The 26520-nt window shown below is 36.7% G+C and overlaps 1 protein-coding gene across 2 annotated transcripts; it reads right to left on the bottom strand.

The window, feature by feature from the left end:
- Positions 1-369: 369 nt before the first annotated feature.
- On the bottom strand, positions 370-21044 carry VN2R577 (vomeronasal 2 receptor 577). Of its 2 annotated transcripts, XM_056825074.1 has the most exons (6): positions 20821-21044; positions 18748-19039; positions 17397-18200; positions 7879-8103; positions 4154-4281; positions 370-1449 (listed from the first exon to the last, which is right to left on the bottom strand). In XM_056825074.1, exons 1-6 carry the CDS (start codon positions 21042-21044, stop codon positions 549-551), a joined length of 2574 nt encoding a protein of 857 aa, XP_056681052.1. In that variant the 3' UTR covers positions 370-548.

The following is a 26520-nucleotide window of genomic DNA, read 5'->3' on the forward strand; positions in this document are numbered from 1 at the left end:
TAGATGTGTATAAGAAGTTTACAAAATTATATTTTATGGCTCAAGATGCTAAATACCTTTGTCTTTGATCATTGAGAGATTACCAACCAAATAATCTTCTGGTTATTGTTAGCCTGACCATAAGATGATTCTCTTATATGGAACTCAGTCTGTTGAAATTTTAATTATTGTTATATATATAAATATATGTGTGTGTGTGTGTGTGTGTGTGTGTGTGCTGTATATATCAGATTTCTGTTTAACAATTCTTTTGATGTAGGCATTAAATTATTCTTCATTTCATTTTGGTCTTTCTATGTAATTAAAAATAACTTATTAGTCATTTTTTATTAGTCAGTTGTATTTCATTAAACACATGTGCCACAACTTCTTTACCCATTACCCAATTGTTGAGTATCCCACCTATTTTCAGTTCATTAGTACTGCAATGAGAGCAGCTATAAATAATTTCAACTGGGGGAAAATTGAGATATATTCAAGCAAGACTAATTTTTAAAAACATTTTCTTATTAGTGGGAATGACAGAAATTTTCTGAAGGTTTCTTATCTCAGGAAATGGGATTATTCTTTAAACATTTCTTGGTGTTCTTCTGTGGCTGTAGAAGGATTACATAGCACTTGGGGATGAAGATGCAGCCTAGTAAGCCAGCACTGGAACTCAAGATGGAGAAGACCTCCACAGCCACCATCATCTTCCCCTTGGTGCTCTGGTATGTGGGCAGGAAGGAGATCCAGACACTGCAGAACACAAGCATGCTGAAGGTGATGAACTTGGCTTCATTGAAGGTGTCAGGGAGATTTCTGGCTAGAAAAGCCACAGTGAAGCTCCCCAGGGCCAAGAGTGCTATGTAGCCCAGGACAGAGTAGAAGGCAATGAGAGAGCCCTCATTGCACTCAAGGATGATGTGCTCAGGGTCAGAGTGTGTGTCTGCATCTGGGAATGGGGGTGAGAGAAACAGCCACATTGTGCAGAGTGAGACTTGAATGAAGGTACAAAAGACAACAAGATAGATAGGACCTCTGGAGCCCACCCATCTTCTGCTCCTGCTGCCTGGTCTAGTGGCTCTGAAGGCCAGAACCACAGTGATGGTTTTGGCTAAAATAGAGGATACGGCCACCGTGAACAAGACTCCAAATGTTGTTTGTCTGAGGAGGCAATTTGTTGCAGTGGGGCGGCCAATGAAGAACAGGGAACAAAGGAAGCATAAGGAAAGGGAGAAGAGGAGAATGTAGCTGAGATCCCGATTGTTTGCTTTGACTATGGGGGTATCCCTGTGCTTCACAAAGACCCAGAGAACCAGAGCTGTGAGAAGAGAGAAGGAAGCAGCTATGGAGGCCAAGGCCATGCCCAAGGTTTCTTCATAGGCCAGGAAAGTCACCCTTTTGGGTAGGCAGTGAATCCTCTCTGTATTTGGATAGTGGTCCTCAGGGCACTTCATGCATTGATCTCTGTCTGAAGAGAACAATATGGTCTTAGAATGGCAGGTTTGCATACCTTCCCTATCAGTGGGCACCAAATGGATATTATAATACTACAAATTTCTCCAATTGATATCATTGAATCTTTCTTCATATAATATATAGTTTTGTGATCCTAGAAGTCAATGTAACTTCTTTGTTCTGAATTACATCACCTGTAAAATGGGGATTATAATGGCACTTTCCTTATGCAATTGTTAAAAGGATTAAATGAGTTAACAAATATAAAATGTTCTCCAACACCCTTAAAAATGCTATATAACAGCCAACTATTATGTAAGAATTATCCTTACTTTATTAATATGAGACATTATTAAGATTAATATAATATTAAAATAAAAAATGTTATAGTAATATGTCAGAAAGAAAAGAAATCCAGTTTATTGTTGAAGTGAGTTCTTGGACTTTGACAATCTATCTTTTAAATGTTGTCTCCTCATCTGTTATTTATAAATTTTTCCCAGAGGAAAATGATTCAATGGTGCTCAATATGTTAGTATTCCCTGAGCTCTTCTGGAGCTGTCTGCAGAGATGCAGTCACTATAATTTTTAAAGGCTTTGATTCCTTTTCTTTTCCTGTGGATGGCGAATTCCTCTATGATGATGTATCAATATGCCATTAGCTGTTGAGTAGTCTTCTGGGCTTTACCAACATGACTCTTAAATTCCTTGCCTGGACCTCAACTCTGAGTGTTCTAAGAATATTGATGGAAGGAAGTATGCATGTTTAGATTGGGAAAAAAAGATTCAGAATAAAGGATAGGTGATACTTTGTTTACAAAGGATTTATATTAAAGGAAGGCCTATATTGGCTCCTTTAGATGGGAGAGGACTAGCTAGAGGGCTTTGCTAGAGGGCAACACAAGAAATTGAAAACAGAGAAATTTAGATTCTGTGTGAAGGAAATCTTAATAATTAGAGTGGTCTAAAAATTTGGTGAACTGCATTGAGAGTAATGACTATGCACTTCTTGTATGTCTTTAAGCAGAAAGTGGATGACCACTTGTGTATGGTTAAGATGGGATTAACTCTTTCCTGCTGAACTTTAGATTTAATTGCCAGAAGTGTATACACCCCACTTCTCCTTAAATATTGACTGTGACCCACATGTACTTTATGGAAGGATGTCACAGGAAGTGATGACAGAATGGTGTTTATAAGTGGAAAGGACCTCCTGTGAGGTGATCTTTTGACTTGGAACTTGACTTGAAGGACCCTGGAGGAGCTCTGACTGCAGACTTCTTTCTATTTTTTATTAGGACCACCACGTGGGTGAGTAAAAAAATGCTGATTCCTTTCTCTGGTTAGTTCTGCACGTACTAGCCTCCAGAGAGGCCTCTTATCTCAGAGGAGATCTCATGGCTAAAACCCTTGTTTTATTTACTTCTGGGACATCTTTGTTGGGGCTCCTTAAGCCCTGCATTGTTTCTACCAGGCCAAGTAAATATGTTCTCTCTCTGATTTTCTTGCTTAAATTCTTTCACTTTTTGTAAATAAATGACCATAAAAGCCATTTGGAATTGACTAATAATTCCTGGTGACCACACCCTTAAATTTGGATTATAGCTTTTTATTTCTCCCATTACAGTATGATATACTGGGGATTTCACAGAAGCTGGGGTCCTTCCACATTTCAGATTTAATACTTGTCTAGTCCATTAATTTATAATAAAAGAGTAATCCTTCCCACAATGCAAAGGGTATATGGGCAGGTCACTGCTCAAATCCTACCATTTCAGGTTATAAAAACAGTGTCCTGTGTATCTTCCAGCCATGCTCAGGAGACACCCCTTTGAAAGCTAACACTTCTATTGATTTACTGCTGAAGAGAGGGCATCCTCCCAAACATTTTCCTTTCCAAAGACTATTGGAAGAACTTCCTTGACAGAGATTTTTTTCCCTTGAGACATTGTTCTAGGTCATATTATTTCCATAGTGTATATTACTTCCCATTTTCCTTATGTAGGCATTGATTTTCTAAATTTTTGGCTGCTTAATAAGCTTCATCACCTTAATATACTCTTTAAAGTATATTGGATTCTTCTCAGAGATCCAAGCCTTATGGCAAATGAGGAGAAACCTGGACCTGAATGAGGTCACAGAGCAACAGAAATGTGCCTTCTTGGCATGCATTGTGCAACATACATGTAAACATCCAGGAGAAATAGTTAAGATGAATTTCAAAATGTGATGGAATTCTTTGCAGTTTCCTGGGTTTGATTCTTAACTCTTCTTAATAACTGTGTTACTACAGTTGATCCCATTTTCTTTCTCTTCAATACAACTAGTGTTTCTAGTGTTTCATTGGGGTCTTGTGAGAAAAGAGACCCTGAAAATTCTAAATCCCTATATTAATGTAATGGTGATGTAGAGTAATGATCAGTGTCAGAAGGCATTTCTAGAAATTTATCCCTGAGTAATTGAGCCGTACAAAACAGAGTCAGAAATATCCAATCTGGTGGACATCAAATACAGCAACTGTCACTAACTTTGATTACCCTTGACTCTCAATCTGTTTGATCTTTATGAGCTTTCTCATGGATTTCTTTTCGTGTCATGTTCCATAGGAATTGAGTTTTCCATTATTAGAATATGACCTGAGTGCCATCCAGCTTTATTTTGTTTCTCTGGATATGTGTTTGCTTATGTGTTTGCTATAAGTTTCTCCACAGACTTACCTGTCTGGTTGGAAATCTGCCCCTGTGGGCAGGGTGCACAGTCAAAACAGCAGACAGGCTTTCCCTCCAGGGCTTTTATGTGGAATCCTGGGCTACAGACTTTGTCACATCTGGAGGGAAGAGGCTACACAAAAAGCATCCAAGTCATACTGATGTTGTTTGGAGTCAGCATATGTATGAATTAATGTGCTTCATTATGTAATTTTAGTTTCTTTTTAGCTACAAACACACAATCTGCTCATTCTGAAAAGCCTAACAATGCTCTTTTTTTCTTGGATATAACATTCCTATTTGCAAAAGCTTGGATCAGTTACATTGGAAAAAAAAAAAACCAAATGAAAGTCTCCCCAGACCAAAGTAGCTGTATTGCTTTCCTCTTATGGAGAATAAAAAGCTTTTAGGATATGAATTGGTGTGTAGAGTCTGTCCCACCCCACATCCCCTACTACATTGGCATATAAAAGCTTTTGGAGAGCAAATAATGTTAGTGACTAGAATTTATTATCAACAGAGGCTTTTCCTGACTCTTTAGTACAAGTATTTGTTTAATCTTTTCTGTTGTGTCTGACCCTTTGTGATCCTATTTGTGCTTTTCTTGGCAAAGACAATGGAGTGGTTTTGAATTTCCTTCATTCTCATTCTTTAAATGAGGAAACTAAGTGAAAAATGGTTAAGTGGTGTGATAGGAGTTATACATTTAGTGTCACAGAAATGATTTAAAATCCGATTTTTCTGATTCCTTGACTGTCACTCTACTTATCGAGCTACCTAATGATCATACAAAGTATTGGGAATGTATTTAAAAAAGATAATGCAAATATTACTCCACACAAAGAAGAACTATTTGGGGTTTGAGACTGCAGTGTCTTAGTGTGAGGCATAGTAAATCTTTCTTTCTCTCTCTGATTAGCTCTTTCTCTGGCTCCCTGCCTCCATATCTATCTCTTCACTTTGTCTCTCTTTCTGTCTCTCTCTCTCTCTCTCTCTGTGTCTCAGTCTGCATGTGTGTGTTCATGTGTGTATGTGAATGTGTACTATAAGGGGAGCACTTAAATTTTTATTTCCCCTACTTAAAAGTGATCATATATATGAAGTAGGAACACTGTTCAATTGATTCAATCAGAATCAAATATGAATAAGGTTTTTAAACTTTTAAAAAATGGGTCCCAGGACCCATCCCCTCCAACCCAGAGCACTGAGTCTGAGGCAGCAGTCGGAACCTCAGAGCCAGCAAAAGAACCTCAGGGCCGACTAATCTGAAGGCCCTGAAGGCACCCAGAAGGCAGGGAAACAGAGATGGTGGGGAGCCTGTAGTCCCCTGGCTGGATCCTTCCATCTGAATCTCACAGAAGGTCCCTGCTTCAGGGTATACTCAGTACAACCCAGCTGAAGTTAATCCTATCAGGAGCCCTCGGAACTCCCTGAAGCCACCACCCTTCCCCCTTCAGAGTGCAGGCTCTTCTGGCCAGCAAAGGCACTGAAATACCTTGCTCACAGTGCAGCACCAGACTCAAAGCTTGTAAGTAAGGCAGCAAAGAAGCATCAGGAGGGAACTGAGAGCAGTAACACCCTAAAACCTGGGCTTCCCCGGGAAGACAGAACAACAGCTGCATAGAAAGGAAAATTTGCCTAGGGCTAAAGCCTCTGAACACCAGACAGAGATAAGAAAAGCTAGTCCTCCCCACTCAGATAGAGATGGAAAACAGCACAGAAAAGCCTCAAAATGCCATAAAAACAAGAAGTGGGTGACTTTGGACACATTTTATGGAGCAAAAATACAAAATGCAGAGGAGATAGAAGAGGAAACACAAGCAAATACTCTGAAACCTTCCAAAGGAAATGGAAACTCTCCACAAACTCATGAAGAACTGGAATCGGAAATGATGAAAAAGATAGAAGCCTTCTGGGAGGAAAAGTGGGAAATAATGCAAAAGAAATTCACGAATCTACAAAACCGGTTTGACCAAACTGAAAAGGAAAACCAGGCTTTAAAGGTCAGAATCAGGCAACTGGAAGACAACAAGCATGCAAAAGAGCAAGAATTAATAAAGCAAAGCCAAAAAATCGAAAAATTAGAAGAGAACATAAAATATCTCATTGACAATGTCATAGACTTGGAAAATAAAGGGAGAAGAGACAATTTAAGAATAATTGGACTACCAGAAAAGCCAGAAATAAACAGCAAAGTCGACATTGTAATACAAGATATAATCAAAGAAAATTGCCCAGAGATTCTAGAACAAGAGGGCAATACAGGCATTGAAAGAGTCCACAGAACACCCTCTACACTAAATCCCCAAAAGACAACTCCCAAGAATGTAATTGCCAAATTCCAAAGCTTTCAAGCAAAAGAAAAAAATCTTACAAGAAGCCAGAAAAAGACAATTTAGATATAAAGGAATGCCAATCAGTGTCACACAAGACCTTTCAAGTGCCACTCTGAATGACCTTAGGGCATGGAACATGATTTTCAGAAAGGCAAGAGAGCTGGGTCTTTAACCAAGAATCAGCTATCCAGCAAAACTGACTATATACTTCCAAGGGAAAGTATGGGCATTCAACAAAATAGAAGATTTCCAACTTTTTGCAAAGAAAAGACCAGAGCTCTGTGGAAAGTTCAATATCAAAAAACAAAGAGCATGGAATACCTGAAAAGGTAAATATGAAGGAAAGGGAAAAGGAGAAAAATGTTATCTTTTTCTTTTATTCAAACTCTCTTCTATAAGGACTACATTTATATCAATCTATGTGTATTAATATGTGGGGGAAATTTAATGTGTAAATAGGGGTAAAAGAAAAACCAAATAGAATAATCTTTCTCACACAAAGATTCACATGGGAAGGGGAGGGGAAGAAAACTTCTATAAGAAGGAGAGGAAGAGGGGAGGGAACAAAAAGGGAGGGACTAAAAAGGGAAACATCAAGGGAGGGGACAAGGGGGACTGATTCAAAGTAAATCACTGGACTAAAAGGTAGAGCTGAAGAAGAAAAGGTTAGAATTAGGGAAGGCAATCAAAATGCCAGGGGTCCACAAATGATAATCATAACTTTGAAAGTGAATGGGATGAACTCACCCATAAAACGTAGACGAATAGCAGAATGGATTAGAATCCAAAACCCCACCATATGTTGTCTTCAAGAAACACACATGAGGCGGGTTGACACCCACAAGGTCAGAATTAAAGGATGGAGTAAGACCTTCTGGGCCTCAACTGATAGAAAGAAGGATATAGATATGATAGAACTATTGATTTAATAAATAAAACAAGAAGCTGGTACTTTGAAAAAACAAACAAAATAGACAAAGTACTGGTCAATCTAATTAAAAAAAGGAAAGAAGAAAAGCAAATTAACAGCATAAAAGATGAAAAGGGGGACATCACTTCCAATGAAGAGGAAATTAAGGCAATCATTAAAAATTACTTTGCCCAATTATATGGCAATAAATACACCAATTTAGGTGATATGGATGAATATATACAAAAATACAAACTGCCTAGACTAACAGAAGAAGAAATAGAATTCTTAAATAATCCCATATAAGAAAATGAAATCCAACAAGCCATCAAAGAACTTCCTAAGAAAAAATCCCCAGGGCCTGATGGATTCACCAGTGAATTCTATCAAACATTCAGAGAATAGTTAATCCCAATACTATTCTGGTGTGCTATTTGCTTAGGTTTACATCTTTCATTAAACAAACATTTCAATCATTCTTCACCTCTCCCCAAGTTCTGGGCCACACTATTGCCTTCTGCTGGATAATGAACTCTTGACCAACTGGAGCCTCAGAAATAAACTCTCCCACTTTGACCAGAACTTCAGTGTCATTACCAAAGGTCACATAGTTGAAAATATCATAGCTTGCCACAGAGTTCTTCTCAGTCAAGACTATGAGGTTCCCAGCACTGTTGTTAAACTGGATGTTCTTCAGGAAGGAGTGAAGCTAAAAGTGAAGAACATGAAAAGTTCAGCAGGTGAGTCTCTCAGGGATGAGTGCTAGACTTTAGTTTTTCTAAATGCTTTTTTTTTATCAAATAGCTGGATAAAAGCTGGAATAGTACATTCTTAGATTTTTCAATTGTCACGAAACTGATGGATTCCTAATAAATTGAATTACAGAAGCAGGATCTAAAAAGGCCTCACTATAATATAAGGTTGTGCCAAATTACAAGGTCTTGGTAGAAATATTTGAAAAGAGAGAAAAATGCAACAAGGGTACTCAGTGGTAGATGAAAGTTAAGCTCGGAAAGGATGCACAGAAAGAGATCTTGCAATGCTGGTTCATAGTATATGTGGTGCTACAGAGTGTCCTCCTCTGGTTTGTGAGTCTCCTTCCAATGCAGTATAATAAGTGTTCAAAACCATTTATTCATTGTGAACAATTTAAAAGCCAATAGATTGAGTCCTACAAGTATTAAAGGAAAATCAAAAGTATCTGCAGTAAAGGAGCTTACATTCTACTGAAGGCAACTACATTGAAACAGAAATGTAAATACTATGAAAGGGATTTCTTTTTTATTTTAACTTAATCAGTCAAGTACTTGTAATGCTCCACTCTTTTAAATTAATCTGTGAGGAATTGGAGTATCCTCTTGATAAAAGTTTACACCCTCAGAGGATGGCACAGCCTTCTCGGCAGTGCCAGGCAAATTATGAAGCTTTAAATGGTTCCTGAGATGTGATAGATCAGCCTGCAGTGAAATGAAGTATAAACCACAGAGTCACAAAGTGTTGTAGAGAAAACTTCTTATAAAATTCAGCCCAGGGCATTCTGATTCATTCAGCTGAGTTGGTGGCTCTTGCTTAAAGAGGGATTCTGCTGTGCAGGTGTCTCTGTTGGACTTCTGAGCTGGAGGACTTCAGCATTCGTGGTTCAAGGATTTTGGCTTCAGTGACTTGCTTCTGGCCACAGACACTGACCTTTCTGTTTTTTGCCTGTCTTCAGTGGGATGATCATCAGTTAGTCACTCACATACAGACTTAGGGAAATTACCCAGACAATATTTTCTCCCTCCTTTTGACATATCCTCCTTTACTATTTCTACCTTGCTGTAATAAAGCTACTAAAGCTACTAACAGCCTTGTGACTTGAGTTAATTTTTATAAACAGCAACACAACAATTTAAAAAATTTTTATTTATCCACCCTACACCAAGATAAATTCAAAATGGGTGAATGACTTGAACATAAAGAAGGAAACTATAAGAAAATTAGGCGAACACAGAATAGTATACCTGTTAGACCTTTGGGAAAGGAGAGGCTTTAAAACCAAGCAAGACTTAGAAAGAGTCACAAAATGCAAAATAAATAATCTGGAATACATCAAATTAAAAAGTTTTTTTTACAAACAAAACCAATGTAACTAAAATCAGAAGGGAAGCAACAAATTGGGAAACAATCTTCATAAAAAACCTCTGAAAAAGGTTTAATTACTCAAATTTACAAAGAGCTACATCAATTGTGCAAAAAATCAAGCCATTCTTCAATTGATAAATGGGCAAAGGACATGGATAGGCAGTTCTCAGATAAAGAAATCAAAACTATTAATAAGCACATGAAGAAGTGTTCTAAATCTCTTATAATCAGAGAGATGCAAATCAAAACAACTCTGAGGTATCACCTCACACCTAGCAGATTGGCTAACATGATAGCAAAGGAAAATAATGAATGCTGGGGGGGGATGTGGCAAAGTAGGGACATTAATGCATTGCTGGTGGAGTTGTGAATTGATCCAACCATTCTGGAGGGCAATTTGGAACTATGCCCAAAGGGTGATAAAAGACTGTCTGCCCTTGGATCCAGCTATAGCACTGCTGGGTCTGTACCCCAAAGGGCTAATAAGTAAAAAGACTTGTACAAGAGTATTCATAGCTGCGCTCTTTGTGGTGGCCAAAAATTGGAAAACGAGGGGATGCCCATCAAATGGGGAATGGCTGAACAAATTGTGGTATATGTTGGTGACGGAATACTATTGTGCTAAAAGGAATAATGAAGTGATGGAATTCCATGGAGACTGGAATGACCTCCAAGAAGTGATGCAGAGCGAGAGGAGCAGAACCAGGAAAACATTGTACACTGATACACTGTGGTACAATCAAACGTAATGGACTTCTCCATTGATGTAAATGCAATGTCCCTGAACAATCTGCAGGGATCTAAAAAACACTATCCACAAGCAAAGGATAAACTGTGGGAGTAAAAACACCGAGGAAAAGCAACTGCTTGACTACAGGGAGTAAGGGGATACGACTGAGGAGAGACTCTAAATGAATACTCTAATGCAAATACCAACAACATGGAAATGGGTTTGAAACAAGAACACATGTGATACCCAGTGGAATTGTACGTGTGCTATGGGAGAGGTGGTGGGAAGAGGGTGGGGGGGGGAAAGAAAATGATCTTTGTTTCCAATGAATAATGTTTGAAAATGTTCAAATAAAATAATGTTTAAAGTGGAAAAAAAAGAAGAAAGAGGAGAAAGAGCACTGTCAGGTAGGGAAGACTTCAAAATAAAAAATATAAATACTTCAACAAAAAAAAATATTTATCAAACCCATTTTAATTATTATAATACCATATGATTCCAGAAGGAAGAAAATATTATCAAATAGAGAGGGAAGGAGGAAGCATTTATATAGCACCTTGCATGTGTCAGACACTGTGCTAAGTTCCTTTCATGTATAATATCTTGTTTGATTAGGAAATGAAGAAAGAATTTGCAAATATCAAGACTTTAAGCTGACTCTACACTCAGGCCGTAACCCCTGATCCTCTGTCTCAATTTCCTTGATCAAGAACACCAAAGGAACTCTATGCCCAGAGACAATGCTAAGTTCTCTTTAAATATAACATCTCATTTGTTTATGAAATGAAGAAAGAATTTTCAAGTATCAAGAATATAAGTTTAGCCTGTAAGGTAACTAGAGGTTCTGGGAAGCAAATGGGAAGCAGATATCAATCTCAGGCTTAATTTAAGGGTGTTTGTAAATGCATGTAATTGGGGGATGCAAACCTAGATTCAGAGAATAGACTGTAGTCATTTTTTTCTTTTTACTTTTTAAAATTTATGTTTTTAATTAATTAATTTATAATATTTTTCCATGGTTACATGATTTGTATTCTTCCACTCCTCTCCTCCTTTATTTAATGAGCAATTCAACTGGGTTTTACATGTATCACTGATAAAGACCTATTTCCATATTATTAATATTTGCAATAGTGTGATCATTTAGCATCTCCTGTAGGCTGTATTTGATAGAACACATATTGTGTTAAAAAGTATAATGTGTAAAAGATTTTTAAAAAAAGACATATAGTGTGAAATTATCATGTTAGCCAAAAGTAGAGAGAAAGAACTTTCAATTCCAATTTGGCATTTTAATTTTTTAAAGGCTCTATGGAGCCATTGATGGATCTTGAGCAAAAGGATATCATATTGGATCAGGAAAGTGACATGATTAGATGTTTTTTAGGAAGATTATTTTGCTAATCTTTGTCATCACTCTTTAATCATTTATTTTGCATATATACTTATAGAAAACATATTCTGTATTTTTATATTTTATAAAATTTTTGAATATATAAATATATACCTATTCAATGAAACAAATATATATATATATAAAAACATATACATGTATGTCCATATGGGTGTGTGTATACAGACACACACACACATACACACACACACACACACATATATATATATACACACAGATATATTTCTATGTTGTCATCTCCTTTGTTAGTGTAGCTGTACAGCAGCCACAAATCTATATATTCATGGGTGAACACCTGAGAAGGGAAACTGGAGATTGAGTGAAAATGAGTGGAGGGGTTTTAAGAGAGATGGAATACAACAAAGGAAGAAAGACTCAGAGACAAAGAGTTCAGCAACATTGGCTCCAGTGTGTATGATCCTCTGTTGGTGGAAAGGGAGAGGTACAAGTGTCCCCAATCTTTTATTGGAGAATCAAGGAATGAGTGATGGGAGGTAGTTGATGAACATGTGACATGGCAGAGAATTAAACATTGTCTCAGTTAACAACCAAAAGATCAAAGAGGTGTAGGCTAAGGTAATTTAGGCCTCAGTGCCCCTCCCATAGAACCAACTGACTTTTGGACTGGAGGCATAGGGAGTGGTCAACATATAAGCTCATAGTTACACTTTGTTATAAGGCTTAAGTAACCAATCATTAAGTTTGCTACAAGAGCATATTGTTTAAAAGAGTCAGTTTTTGAATACATCAATGATTATTTCAAGGTTAGTTCATACCTGGATCCCTATAGTTAGGTTCGTCAGAGTAGGGAGTTTTTTCTTTTTTTTTTTTTTAGAACTCCATTGTGTAATATATTTATTGTCATATAATAGGAAATTTTAAATTGCTGGTTGATTTACTGTCAACTCTCTAAAGGATGAATTAGAGAAAGGGGAAACAGGAATCTAAGATTATAGTTAAAGAGGCTTTTTAATTCAACGAACATCTATTAAGGGCCTGACAGTGTAGCTATTCATTATGCCAGTACTGGAGATGAAAGACAAATCTAAAGGAAATTCCCATTCTCCTATTTATATTTTGAAAAGTGAATAGAGAAATCTTTGTTTTGAGACAACATCTCTTATTAAGATATAGATCTCCAGTTCGAAAGGCCCTTAGAGTCCGTTAAACAAACTTATAAATTTAATGATAAAAGCTAGGGAGATCATGGGATTATTCATTCATAAATGGTAAACAAATTTCAGAGGGAAGTTTTGAACCCAGGTTTTCTGACTTCAAAACTAAGGCTCCATCTGTTGTACCATGATGCTCTGTAGTCACTAAGGCTGCTAGGGAAAGGAAAGATACCTGGCTTTGATGTCATGAGATGGTTGGAGACTTGGAGCATAATGTGTTGATGGTCACAACTTCCCTGTCAAAAACGTTTTTTTTTTAATTGAAAAAATTTTTTAAATTTCCAGCATGGTATTTTATATTTTTAATATAAGTTAATTTATTTAGTCAATTTAGAACATTATTCCTTGGTTACAAAATTTTATTTTTCCCTCCCTCCCTTAACCACCTTTCATATAGAAGATGTGCAATTTCATTGGTTACTACATGTGTTCTTGGTCACTACCGATTTCCATGTTTTTGGTGTTTGCATTAGGATTTTCATTTAGAATCTACAATCCAAACCATATCCCCTCAACCTATGTATTGAAGCAGTTGTTTTTTCTTCTCTGTTTTTACTCCCACAGATTTTCCTCTGAATCTGGATAGTGTTTTTTTTTCTCATTGATCCCTCCAAGGTGTTCAGGAACAATGCATTGCCACTGATGGAGAAATCCATTATATTCAATTGTACCACAATCTGTCATTCTTTGTGTACATGGTTCTCCTGATTCTGTTCCTTTTGCTCTGTATCAATTCCTGGAGGTTGTTCCAGTTCCCATGGAATTCCTCCACTTTATTATTCCTTTGAGCACAATAGTATTCCATCACCAACATATACCACAATTTGTTCAGCCATTCCCTAAATGAAGGGCATCCCCTCATTTTCCAATTTTTTTTGCCTCCACAAAGAGCACAGGTATGCATATTCTTGGACAAGTCTTTTTCCTTTTTGTACTCTTTGGGGTACAAACCCAGCAATTCTATGGCTGGATCCAAGGGCAGGCAGTCTTTTAGCGCCCTTTAGGCATAGTTCCAAATTGCCCTCCAGAATGGTTGGATCAATTCACACCTCCACCAGCAATGCATTAATGTCCCTACTTTGCCACATCCCCTCCAGCATTCATTACTTTCCATTGCTGTAATGTAAGCCAATCTGCTAGGTGTGATGTGGTACCTCAGAGTTGTTTTGATTTTCATTTCTCTGATTATAAGAGATTTTGAACACTTTTTCATGTGCTTATACATAGTTTTGATTTCTTTGACTGAAAATTGCCCATTCATATCCCTTGACCATTAATCAGTTGTAGAATGGTTTGATTTTTTATACAATTGGTTTAGCTCATTATAAATTTGATTAATTAGACCTTTGTCAGATGTTTTTGTTATGATGTTGTTTCCCAATTGGTTGCTTCCCTTCTAATTTTGGTTGCATTGATTTTGTTTGTACAAAACTTTTTAATTTAATGTAATCAAAATTGTTGATTTTACATTTTGTGATGTTTTCTAGCTCTTGCTTATTTTAAAAGTCTTTCATTTCCCAAAGATCTGCCATGTATACTATTCTGTGTTCACATAATTTGCTTATAGTTTCCTTCTTTATATTCAGGTCATTCACCCATTCAGAGTTTATCTATGTGTAGGTTGTGAGATGTTGATCCAAACCTGATCTCTCTCATACAGTCTTCCAATTTTCCCAGCGGTTTTCACCAAATAGTGGATTTTTGTCCCAAAAGCTGGGATTTCTGGGCTTATTATAGACTGTTTTGCTGAGGTCACTTATCCCAAGTCTATTCCACTGGTCCTCCTCTCTGTCTTTTAGACAGTACCAAAATGTTTTGATGACTACTGCTTTATAGTATAGTTTGAGATTTGTGACTGCAAGTCCTCCTGTGTTTGCATTTTTTCCCATAATTTCCCTGTATATCCTTGATCTTTTGTTCTTTCAAATGAATGTGTTATGTCTTTTTTCTGATTCAGTAAAAAAGAGTTTTAGTAGTTCAATGGTTACAGAACCAAATAAGTAAATTAATTTGGGTAGGATTGTCATTTTTATTATGTTAGCTCATCCTACCCATGAGCAATAAATGTTTTTCCAATTGTTTAATTGTGTGGAGAGTATTTTGTAGTTGTGTTCATATAGTTCCTCTGTTTGTATTGGCAGATAGATTCCTAAAAATTTTATATTGACTAGGGTGATTTTAAATGGAATGTCTCATTCTAATTCTTGCTGCTGAGATATGTTGGAGATATATAGAAATGCTGATGACTTATATGGGTTTATTTGGTGTCCTGCAACTTTGCTAAAGTTATTGATTAGGCTTGCTTTTGGGTCGATTCTATAGGACTCCTTAAGTATACCACAAAATAATCTGCAAAGAATGATTGCTTGGTCGCCTCATTGCCTATTTTAATACCTTCAATTGCTTTCTCTTCTCTAATTGCTACAGCTAGTGTTTCTAGTTCAATGTTAAATAACAGAGGTGATAATGGGCAGTCTTATTCTGTGTTATCCTCACGGTGGTTCCATGGTATCTGAATGAATTCTTAGCAACTTGAAATTCTTTTTCCTTGGTTTGATAGTTCTTGAATTTGGGTATTATATTCATGGGTATTGTCAGTTGGGGGTTAAGTATAGGAAGTGATCTGTGGATTCTTTCAATCTCCACTTTTCCCTCTTGTTCTAGAATATCAGGGCAATTTTTTGGGATAATTTTCTGTTGAATGATGTCCAGGCTTTTCCTTTTGTCATGGTGTTCTGGTAGCCCAATGAGTCTTAAGTTGTCTCTCCTGGAACCATTTTCAAGATCTTTTGTTTTGTGGATGAGATGCTTCATATTTTCCTCAATTTTTTCATTCTATAGGTTTTGTTTTATAGTGTTCTGCTGCCTTGTGAAGTCACTTGATTCTAGTTGTTGTATTCTGGTTCTTAACGACTGGATTTCATCATTGACTTTTTGGTCATCCTTCTCCTTCTGGTCTGGTGTTCTTTGGAGGTCATCTTTCATCTTGTCTACCTCATCTGTCATCTCCTTTGCTTCATCTTACATCTTCTTTGCCTCATCTTTCATCTCCTTTGCCTCATTTTCAAGCTGTTTGATTTTGGCTTTCAAGACACTATTTTCTCATTTTAGTTCAAGGGCCTCTGTTTCCAGATGACTTATCTTAATTTTTAAGTTCTTTTCCCAATTGTCTTCAGCCTCTCTTAATTATGTTTTGAATTGTTTTTTGAGTTCTTCCAAAGCCTGTGTTCATTTTGCTGGGTTTTCTGTTATATAGCTTGGTCTTCCCTACTCCACTTTTACATTTGCTCTATGTTCATTGCCTGTTTATAAGCTATCTATTGTAATTTCTTTTTTCTTTTTTTGTCCTTTGATCATTTTACCCCTTCCTTACTCCCTGCATTTGTCTGTGCTCTTGCTCCTCCCATTATTTTTTTTTGTTTGTTTGTTTTGGAATTTTCTGTCAGTCTTTCCTCTTGGAGTTTTGTCAGCAAGTTTCTCAGTGCAGTCTGTGGTGGAGGGGCATGGAAGTTTTTGCTTCCCTGCCCTCTGTAGTCTTTGATTGGATTAAAGTACAGCAATCTTTGGGGAAGGGTATTGGAGCTTGACCTTCCCTACTCTCTGTATTCTTTTGATGGGAGTAAGTCAAGCTGGGATGGGCTGGGTATGCCATGAGACCAAATTCTCCTGGAAATGGGGAACTATATGGAGGTTCTCTACTGCTGCATCTAGGCTGCCCACTCTGTACTCCTCTAAGTCTTTACAAACCACCTGTGTTTGATGCTCTGAGCCTGGCACAGCTTTGCCTACATGGTACTCCCTCCAGACCCGTGCCTTTGCCCTCCCAGAGATTCTAGCTGCCAATGGAGTCTTAGTGCTTTAGGTGGGGTGGGGTGGGCCTGGGATCTTCCTTCTCCCTTCACCTTAAATCCAAGTGTTCTCAAATTCTGGCTTTTGGGGGGGGCATACTTTTAAATTGAGTCCTGCAGGAGGGTTCCTTTGCTCTGTCTTTTTGTTAGGTTTGATTTTCAGTCTGCTAGGAGCATTTAGTTTGTAATTTGTAAGGAAGGGTTTTCAGAGGTCTGAACTTTTGCTGCCTCTATGCCACCATCTTGACTCCCAACCTAGCATTGATCTCAAGAATTTTTAGTGGGCAGCTATGTGCGAAAATGGATGAAGTACCAGGTCTGGAGTTCAGGTGTCAAGAAGAGTCATTTTCATAATTTTGTATTTGACCTCATCTACTTATTACCTAGCAGTGTGAACTTAAAAAATCACTTAACCTTCTTTACCTCAGATTACTCTTTCATAAAATGAATTAGAGAAGTAAAAGACAAAACACAAAACTTCCCCAAAACACTAAGGGTCCAGTTGAATTGCTTCTCATTTCTATTGCTGATAACAGGCAAATGAAATATTTACAAGTTTGAAATGGCCAGAAATGACTTATTAGGCCTTGAATCTACAGTGTGACTCACTGACTAATGAGGAGACCTGAGTTATTAATCTCATCTCTTTTTCCTGAATTCTACAGTGCCCACAGTCAGATATTTAAAAATCAGTACCTGAAGGGGAGATCTTACCTTCCAGGGATAAATACCTGAGTTGCTCCCATTGCTATTGGATTCCATTTCTGATATCACCAAGAACATTTCATGAAGGGCCAAGGCTACAGCATATACAGCACTGTAAACAGTGTAACTCTGGTGAGACATAGTCATGTCTAAATAGCTCAATGTAAGTGTGTCCAAGGAAGCATTTGGTGAACAGATAGTTTCATCTCCTTTTCCTATTTTAGATGCACATCCAAAAGCTGAGTTCCAGAAGTTCTGAAGGAAGATATCTTCTGGGTATTTGGCAGGCTTAGTAGTTTTCAGAAAATGTTTGAAACCAGGAATCCTACTTGTCTGATCTGAGAATATCAGAGCTCCATGGAAATTATCAAAATAGACATAACCTGGTTTTTTGGCAATATCCCAGTGACTGCTGGTTATCCACAATCTGTATAGAAGGGTATGAGGAACCTTGCTAAACCTTAGGGTCAGTAGTGTATCTGTATTTCCATAAATTACAATTACCCTGGCTGTAGAACAAAACAGTTTCTTGAGAAAATAAGAAAGATAATCATTATCCTCTGTCACATCATAAAAGATCTTCTGTTTGAAAGCAACACAGATATCATTTCTGACCATTTCTTCTTGAAGATCTCTGATGAATTTCTCACTTCTTGAATCATCTGAGGCAACCAATCCCACCCAGGTCCATTTGAAATGCAGCATTAATCGAACCATGGCAAGAGGAAGAGAGGTGTCCCTGGAGGCCATCTGATAGACAGAAGGAAACTGAACTGGGTCATTCAAGAGTGGATCAAAGAGACCATAGGTGATCTGAATAGGAACCAAACATGAGATTAGAGAGTGCATTCTATGAATGTCTTTTTTTTAACCCTTCCTTCTCAACCAGCTACCTTCATCCTCTTTTTCCTGGAATGGAGTAATTCTTTAACTCTACCTATTAAGATACTTTCGATCATTCAGGCCTCCACCTATGGGATCATGTATTTCATACATCTTTACCTATCTCAAAAAGATATAAAGTCAGTGCTTTCTGACTTTTTAACCTTTTTGAGTCTCTAATACTGTTTACAGAGAATGGAAAATGTTTGTTGTTTAATAAGAATTTCCATTTAATTGCATTGTTTCACTAATTCTGTAGGTGACAATTTGTTACTTCCAACAAGTATTGATGAAGTGATGAATTTTTTCTCTTTTACATAAAGAGTTTCCTATTCTTTCTCTGAGAGGCACCTGGTTGTTAAATTATACATTAGGATTCCCCCACATTTTTAGAGTCAAAATTTCAAGTAGCAGTGCCATCAAATCCTTTCTGTGTTCTTTAAGCAGTAGAGAATTAATTGAACCTATAAATCCCTACCTGTGGAAACCTATAGAGCTCAAGTAGGGATCCCATGGCAACAGTCAATTCAGAAGTGGCTCCTCCAATGACCACTATAGACTTGCCCTGCCTCTCACAGCTGTAATTTGGAATGGTTGGTCCCTGGCCTGACAGCCACACCAGGGAGCTCTCCAAGGTTCTCTCATCATTGTGATAGGCATTGAAGATGTGGAATCCCAGGGTTATATTGGGTAACAGTTTGTTGTTCCTGTTGATCTCTTCTACAGCAAACATCAAGGCCAGGACCTGATAGTAGTGTCTGGGTTGCCACCTGTAATAGGAAGGACATTGTTAGGAAAAAGAAATAATTTTAGTCCTACTCTTTCCCCTCAAAAGGAACTGAAACTTTTAAATGGAGAATTTCTTCCATTTCATGAAGGTACAATTCTAAGTGCACACTCACTTACTCAAGGGTCATAACTACTTTTTGAGACTCTCCTTTAGGTTCAGTGTTATATTCTGAAAAAATTATTCTATTACTGTCAAGGACTCAGACGCCAGAGCTTTGACCATCTAAAAACCTATCTTGTCTCAAGGGCTCAGGGGCAGTACTGGAGACTCTCTTTCTACCCTTAATCAGTTTAATCATCACACTTTGATCACAGTAACAGTTCTCTACCAACTACAATTTCAAATCCAAAAAGTATTTTGAGAATGACCTGAATTATTTGCAAAATCAATAAATAAATTTTCAAAAATTGCATGATTTGAGTTCAATGATTAATAAAGAAATACAAGACAAATAATATTGTGAATATTAGACAACAATTTTTTAGAAATGTGGTAAAACCACTCATCTCAAATAATATACCCTTATATTGTCCAGTGGGGTATTTGATCTAGGTATTGAAAATAAAATCACAAATGAATGAGAGAAATATAGAATATATTGATTTTCAGATCTGTCTAATGCCAAATAGTTCATGACCAAACAGGAGGCATAGAGGATCAAAGATAACAAGACTGAAAGTTATGATTACATCAAACAAATAAGATTCTTTTCCACATAAACAAATGCAGTTTAGCTAAGATAACAAGAAAAACATTTAACTGGAAAAATACATACAGTACATTGTTAAAAGTCTCATTTCCAAGATATGTAAGGAATTGATCCAAGTTTGTAAAAACAAGAGTCAGTCCTCAAATGATGCATTTCAAAGGATTAAAAATGTAGACCTTTAGGTCAGAATTCCAAAGTATCTAAAGATATTAATAATTTTACAAATGACTAATGATCAGCAAAATGGAAGTAATAGCAACTCTGAATTTCTACTTCATATGCCTCATATTGGTAAAGTTGGAAAAAAGAAACAAATGTAAGAGGAATTTAATATAATAGTCACAGTGCTGACATTCTGCAAAGCAATTTGTATCTATTGCCAAAATGTTACTGAATTGTAGATATATTATGGCCAAGCAACACCTAAAATAATGCAAAGAAAATGTTAAGGACCTTGGTGTATTATATATATATATATGTGTGTGTGTGTGTGTGTGTGTGTGTGTGTGTGTGTGTGTGTATACATATGTTCATTTTGAAGTGCAAATATTTGAGCATTAAAAGGATATACATTGCCTAGGGAATGGCTGAACAAATTTTGATGTGTGGATATAATGGAATATATTTGAGCTGTAGAAAAAGGAGAATGATAATTTCACATAAATGGCCAAAGCCTTGTACATACTGAGATAGTACAAAGACAGAAGAACCTAGAAAACAGCATATTATTTAACTGCATTATTATAAAAACAAATAAACCGAGAATCTTAAAAACTCTAAGCAATGCAATGATCAACAATGATTGCAGATGATTTACTATGTTGAATATTCACACTTCCTTATAGAAAGATGATGAATATCTCTCCATTTTCAGACATTCGTTCTTGGATATAGCTAAAATAGAAACTTGTTTGCTTGACTGAATGTATTTGCTATAAGTGTCTTCCCTGTTTTTCTTTTTCTCTCCAATGGGAGATTGTAGGTGTTAGAGTATGAAAATAACTGGTTGTTATTGAAAAAAGTATCTAAAATAAAACTGAATAAGTACTTACTGATGATGTTTCATAATATCCTTAGGGTGAAACCAAAACATTTTCCAATATGGGAATTTGTCCATTTTATGTAAAAGTAGAGGAAAAAATCCTCCAACAACAAGATTCCCATCTCTATAGTATGTGGGGCTGAAAGTCTTTTCTGTGTGGCAGGAAGTCCCTACTTCCCTGCCCACAGAGAGTGGCAGCTGCAGGAGCAGGAAGAAGTAAAGTTGGAAGAACATCAATAGGCTACTCTTTAGCTCACAGCCAAAGCCCACCTGCTTTCTCAAAAAAATTTGTAATGTGCTTTGGGGAAAGCAGGGCAACAGCACCTGTAGCAGTTTCAGGTGCCTTGGAATGGGACACTCTTCTGCAGATGACTTGTCTCTTTCCTGAGCAGTTGTTCCAGCTTTGTTTGACCCCCGACAGTCATGCAGACACAATGCAATGCAATTCTGGGTGATGATCATGATAGAGGCATTGCTGACCAACATGTATTTATGAAGATTTTGGGCTTAAGTAATTATAAACAAATGGCCTTGTTATTGGATAAGGACACGATCTTCTGTTTGCTTCCCCCTATGCAGAGAGAGCTCAATCAGTGAGGCTCTCTGGGGACCACAACTGCTGGGGGCTCTGCACCTGTGTCCCTGAGTATGAGTAAAACTCTTGTTTTTCTCACTCCTTTCCAACTTCTGGGTCCTCAACATGGCCAATTGGGACAAAGTGAGTTGGAGTTCCATGAGCTTTTCAGAACAGGGAAACTTCTTAGCATGTGAGAATCTTTGTGAGCATCTGGCTTACACAGTGACTCTGGTCTTGGGTGAGAGGTGACAAGGTCAAAAGGAGATAGCAACTGACTTGTTAGGATTTTGATGATCTCAGCCTTCTCTGTCCCCAATTCTAATCAAGAGAGTCCTGCAGCTTGGATATACTCTCAGAGTATTGTTCTCTTATATAGGTCTGGTATAGAGTACCTTGTCACTATTTCAGCACATAGAGATATTTCCAGCAGTTATTCCTTGACAAAGACTCAAAAATCATGTTTGGAATGGGAATTTGTATGAAGTCCTTCTGCAGGGAAAATGATCTTTGTTTCCTATAATCACTCCACTAACCAGCCCCTCTGTTGTCTGCTTGCCTAATTCATTCACATTATTTCACTTCTGTCTCTCAGACAAAGGACCAGTTTCATAATTACAATGTTTAAATGTTAACGATCTGTGTCCAATTTAAATTTAGAAGAGGAATCCAAAACTCTAAAGATTTGTTAACAACTAGAACTGTAAAGGGAGAAGGAATTTTCTCAATGGACAGTCCTTTATGCCAATAAAATCATGGTTCCAGTCTCTAATTCTCTGCTTTATATACAGGGATCTGGGGGAAAGAGTTCAAGAACTAAGGGAGTTTTCCTTCTAATGTGAACAAAGCTGTGAGAAGGAAGAGATACTTCTCTGCTAAGATCTGTGATGATTCTTTAAGCCTAATGCCAATGTGATAGCAGGGTCACACTGAGTTCTTTCATAACTCTCCCCATTACATTGTTTGAGGCATTCTCATTTATTAAAAGGTCTCAGATGTTCCAATGATATATAGACTTAGCCTAGTTTGTACTTTGTGTCCTCTTGAAGTAAGAAATACCATTTTCAGAGCCTAATGGATAACTGCTGGGATGATAAAAATGATTGCGAAGATTCAGGGAAAAGTGAAGAAATTTGTGGAGAGAAAAGGGAAAGGAAACTAAATAGAAGGATGAGAAAAGGTAATAGAAAGGTGAGAAGTAGAGGAGGGTGAAGAATGAGAACTGAGGAAAAAGAAAGGAAAGAAATGTAGAGCAAAAAGGTAGAAGAGAAGAAGACAACCAGTGAAGAAATGAGAATTGGATGATAATGAAATGAGATCCACAATGTGGAGAAGCATAAAGAAGTGTAGGGAAAGGGAAAAATGTGGGAAGTATAAAGGAAAAAGGGAAAAGAAAGTATTTGAAGAAATGATTCACTTTTATGCTGTACTTCCCCCTCTCCTTTTTTTTATTAGGATATCTCTGTAACAATCTGGTAACATCAATTGTGTTTATTCCTGTCATTTTATTTATGAAGAAACTGTATCAGAGGAAAGAAAGAATTTCTCATGTTCTCATAGTAATTATTCCATTTTGAAAATGTGGATTACAAGTTCAGTACTTTTCCCAGCAGACACCATTACCTGTCAATGATGTCATTTAGTACTTTATGGTGTACTGACCAAGAATTAAGGACTTTGATCAATTCAAAACCAACCATGATTCCACAGGGCCTCAGTCTTAACTGTTACTTTTTTATGTTCTGAAAGAAATACCTTGAGGCAACTCAATTTAGCGGCCATTCCACTGGAAACTGCATTTCTTTTTTGAAATAGAGTTGAATTCATTGAATTTCTCATGAATGTTGAACTCACTTAACTAATTAGGTGGAGATCTTTTTTTTCCCAGTGAAGAACTTTCTGAGCAAAATTCCTGAGTAGAATATAAAAACATTAACTAAGATTTTGAGCATTCAGTTGTTTGGCTGCTATTCCATCATTTGAATGGGTCCACAGTGGGAGGTATTGAGAGAATTTTAGTTGGCAACATCGTTTCTTGCTTTTGAATAGTACAGAAGAAATATTATAACCAGTGCATGGTGTAAATTTTTTTTACCCTCCTAGTTCCATTCTATTTCTTCATGTTCTCAGAACACTTCAGTGTCTTACAAGGCCTCTTATTGATTTGCTTCAAATTATCAATATGCAATCTAAACTCTGGCATTAAGAACTGAACTTCTTGCTTCACATTTTGTCTGATAAGGGCAAAATAGAATTTGACTATAACCTTAGTCCTAAGTGTTATGCCCTCTTAATTTGTCCCAGGAAAATGAATTTTTTGACTGTTATGACACTGTGCAAACCCATATTGAATTAGTCTTTGAAAATCCCTAAATCTTTGTACAGACTGCTGAACACTTTCTCCCAAAAATATAACTGAGGGAAAAACAAAACTCATAATTATGTGTAGTGTAAAGATTGACTTTGGCTATTTCCTGATTGTAACAATGAAGATACTTAAATCTTCTTTTATTGTGAAGATTAAATTGTATTCTCCTAATTGCAACAATGAAGGTACTTAAATCTTCCTTTTTTGGGAAGATTGAATTGTAATCAACAATCTATTTTTAGATTTTATTCCCTAAAAGGTAATAAATCAGTATTTTAAGTATATCTACCCATTTTAACTACAACCAAAAAAGGTGTTAATTAACTACAAAAGGTAAACTAACTAAAAAGGATGTTAAGTAATCCAAAAGATATAATCTAACCAAAGAAGGTGTGGACTAAAGAATGGGCAGTGCTGAATAGGAGCATCTGCTGTGATTGGTAGATGTGAAATTTAGGGGAGGTGACACAAGAGAAAAGGATCTTTAAAAAGAGGACCAGAGGCCAGAAGAAGATATATTCGAATCGAGATTCAAGTTGGATGGAGGATCTCTTACTTGGAGTGGGCCTTGAGGATCAGCCTCTTGAACTTGAATTCAATGGAACATCTCTGACTCAGATTTGGACTGGAGGAACTGGACCCCTGAATGCACTTGTGCAGGAGACCTCAGACTGCTTTTCATTTTAGACAGTCACCATTGGTAAGTGAAAAGTTGACTTAGTGACCCGACCTCCAAGAAAGGCCCATTGTCTTGAGATTATTTTTCCCCTGGCTGGGGCTTAGAAATCCTAATGGATACCAGAAGATGCCAGAGATTTATCCCTCTCTATCCCCTTTTCTCTCTTTCTTAATGTCTTCCTTCTATTGTAAATAAACTACCGTAAATTCTATTTACTTTAGGAATTCATTTTGGAATTTAGAAATTAAATTCCTGGTGACCAACTCTATAAATATTCAGAGTCCAACCACAATTAAATTTAACAGCAGTGAAGCAAAAGAAATCTCTACATTTGTCGTATCATGATACATATCTTAATTTCTACTCTGTATCTATCACCTGTCTGTCAGGAGGTGTGGGAGCAATACAGCATTTTCTTCATGAGTCCTTTATAATCATCCTTTCCTTTTATGGGGTTCTAGAACTAATTTAGTCATAATTTATTCCAGAATTTTCCTAAGAATCAAAGTAAATTTCATTGATGTTACATAGAGCCATAATCCAATATTTGTGAAATTGAATTTTTGAGTTTGTATATGATTTTTAGTATATCTTTACTGAATTATGTCATCCTCTATTGAGGTCACAATTATGTCCTTTCAAGATTTTATTTGCTCTTGCCAATGGGATACAGATAGAGAGAAAGACAGAGTCAGAGTCAGACACAGACAAATACAGAAATATATAATGAAGATAATTTCACTGATTTATATATTGTGCTAAAACTGTGTATTTGTGAAATTACCTTTTTGAACTTCTGCACGACTTGATACACACACACTTACATCCTTATTGAAATCTATCTTCTTAATTTGAAGTTAATATTTTTTCAGTTCACTACCTTATGGCTCTTGACTTCATCTTTCAGAGAACAAAAGAGAGACAGAGAATGAGAATAAGAACAAGAAAGTCATACAAAGACACAGATAGGGGTAGATGAAAGAGACAGAGAACTCAAGAGACAGAAAGTGAAAATGACACAAAATATGTATATATAAGTAAAAACTTTTTATTTCTAACTTTGAAATTGTGGCTTGAGTCTGCCTTTCAAATCTCTTTTGCTATCTCTTTATTCCTAAGAAAGTCAAGAAATGCTTTTACATTCCATGCCTCAGAGCATCTTACAAATTGGGGTGACTGAAATTGAAGATATGTTGCCTGGCAACCAAGATTGATTCAAGTCCAGAAAGTCTGCAGGCAGCAAGATGTAATCCTTGAGTTCCGTATTGAAATGAGCTATGGAGGTCAAAATTCATTCATACCCAACTTGATCTTCCTGTCTAGAAAACCAAGGGATATTAGAATGTTATGACTAGGCATATTTCCTGTAAGTGTCATGAAACAATCAGGGAGGGACAGAGGGAAAATCAGTCCTCCTTCTCATTAGATATTCACCAAGAGATGATTGTTAGAGGATGGTTGTATAACAATGCTTCCAAAATTGTATTTTATGGCCCAAGATGCTAAATATCTTTGTCTTTGATCACTGAGATATCATTGACCAAATAATTAACTGGTTATAGTTCGCCTGACCAATAAGTTGATTCTCTTATATGGAACTCTGTCTCTTGGAATTTTTAATCATATATGTGTATATGAGTGTGTGTGTGTGTGTGTTTGTGTACTATATCATGTTTCTATTTAACAGTTCTTTCTTTTGAGGTGGGCATTAAGTTATTATTCAAACAATGTCTCAGTTGCTTTCTATAATGTTATTTTTGTACGGCTCATTTCATTCTTCATTTCATTTTGATCTTTCTATGAATTTAAAATTTTAATTTATTCATCATTTTGTATTGGTCAGTAGTGTTTCAATACAAACGTGTGACACAAATTCTATACCCATTAACCAATTGATGAGTATCCCCGCTATTTTCAGTACATTACCACTGCAAAGAGGGCAGCAATAAAGATTTTCAGCTGAGGAAAAATTTAGACATTTTCAAGCAAGACTAATTATTTTTTTTTAAAACATCTTGTTATTAGTGGTAGGAATGTAGACATTTTCTGAGTGCTTCTTGTCTCAGGAATTCAGATTATTTTTTTAAAT

Source organism: Monodelphis domestica, chromosome 4, assembly GCF_027887165.1.
Source record: "Monodelphis domestica isolate mMonDom1 chromosome 4, mMonDom1.pri, whole genome shotgun sequence".
Taxonomy (NCBI): Eukaryota; Metazoa; Chordata; class Mammalia; order Didelphimorphia; family Didelphidae; genus Monodelphis; species Monodelphis domestica.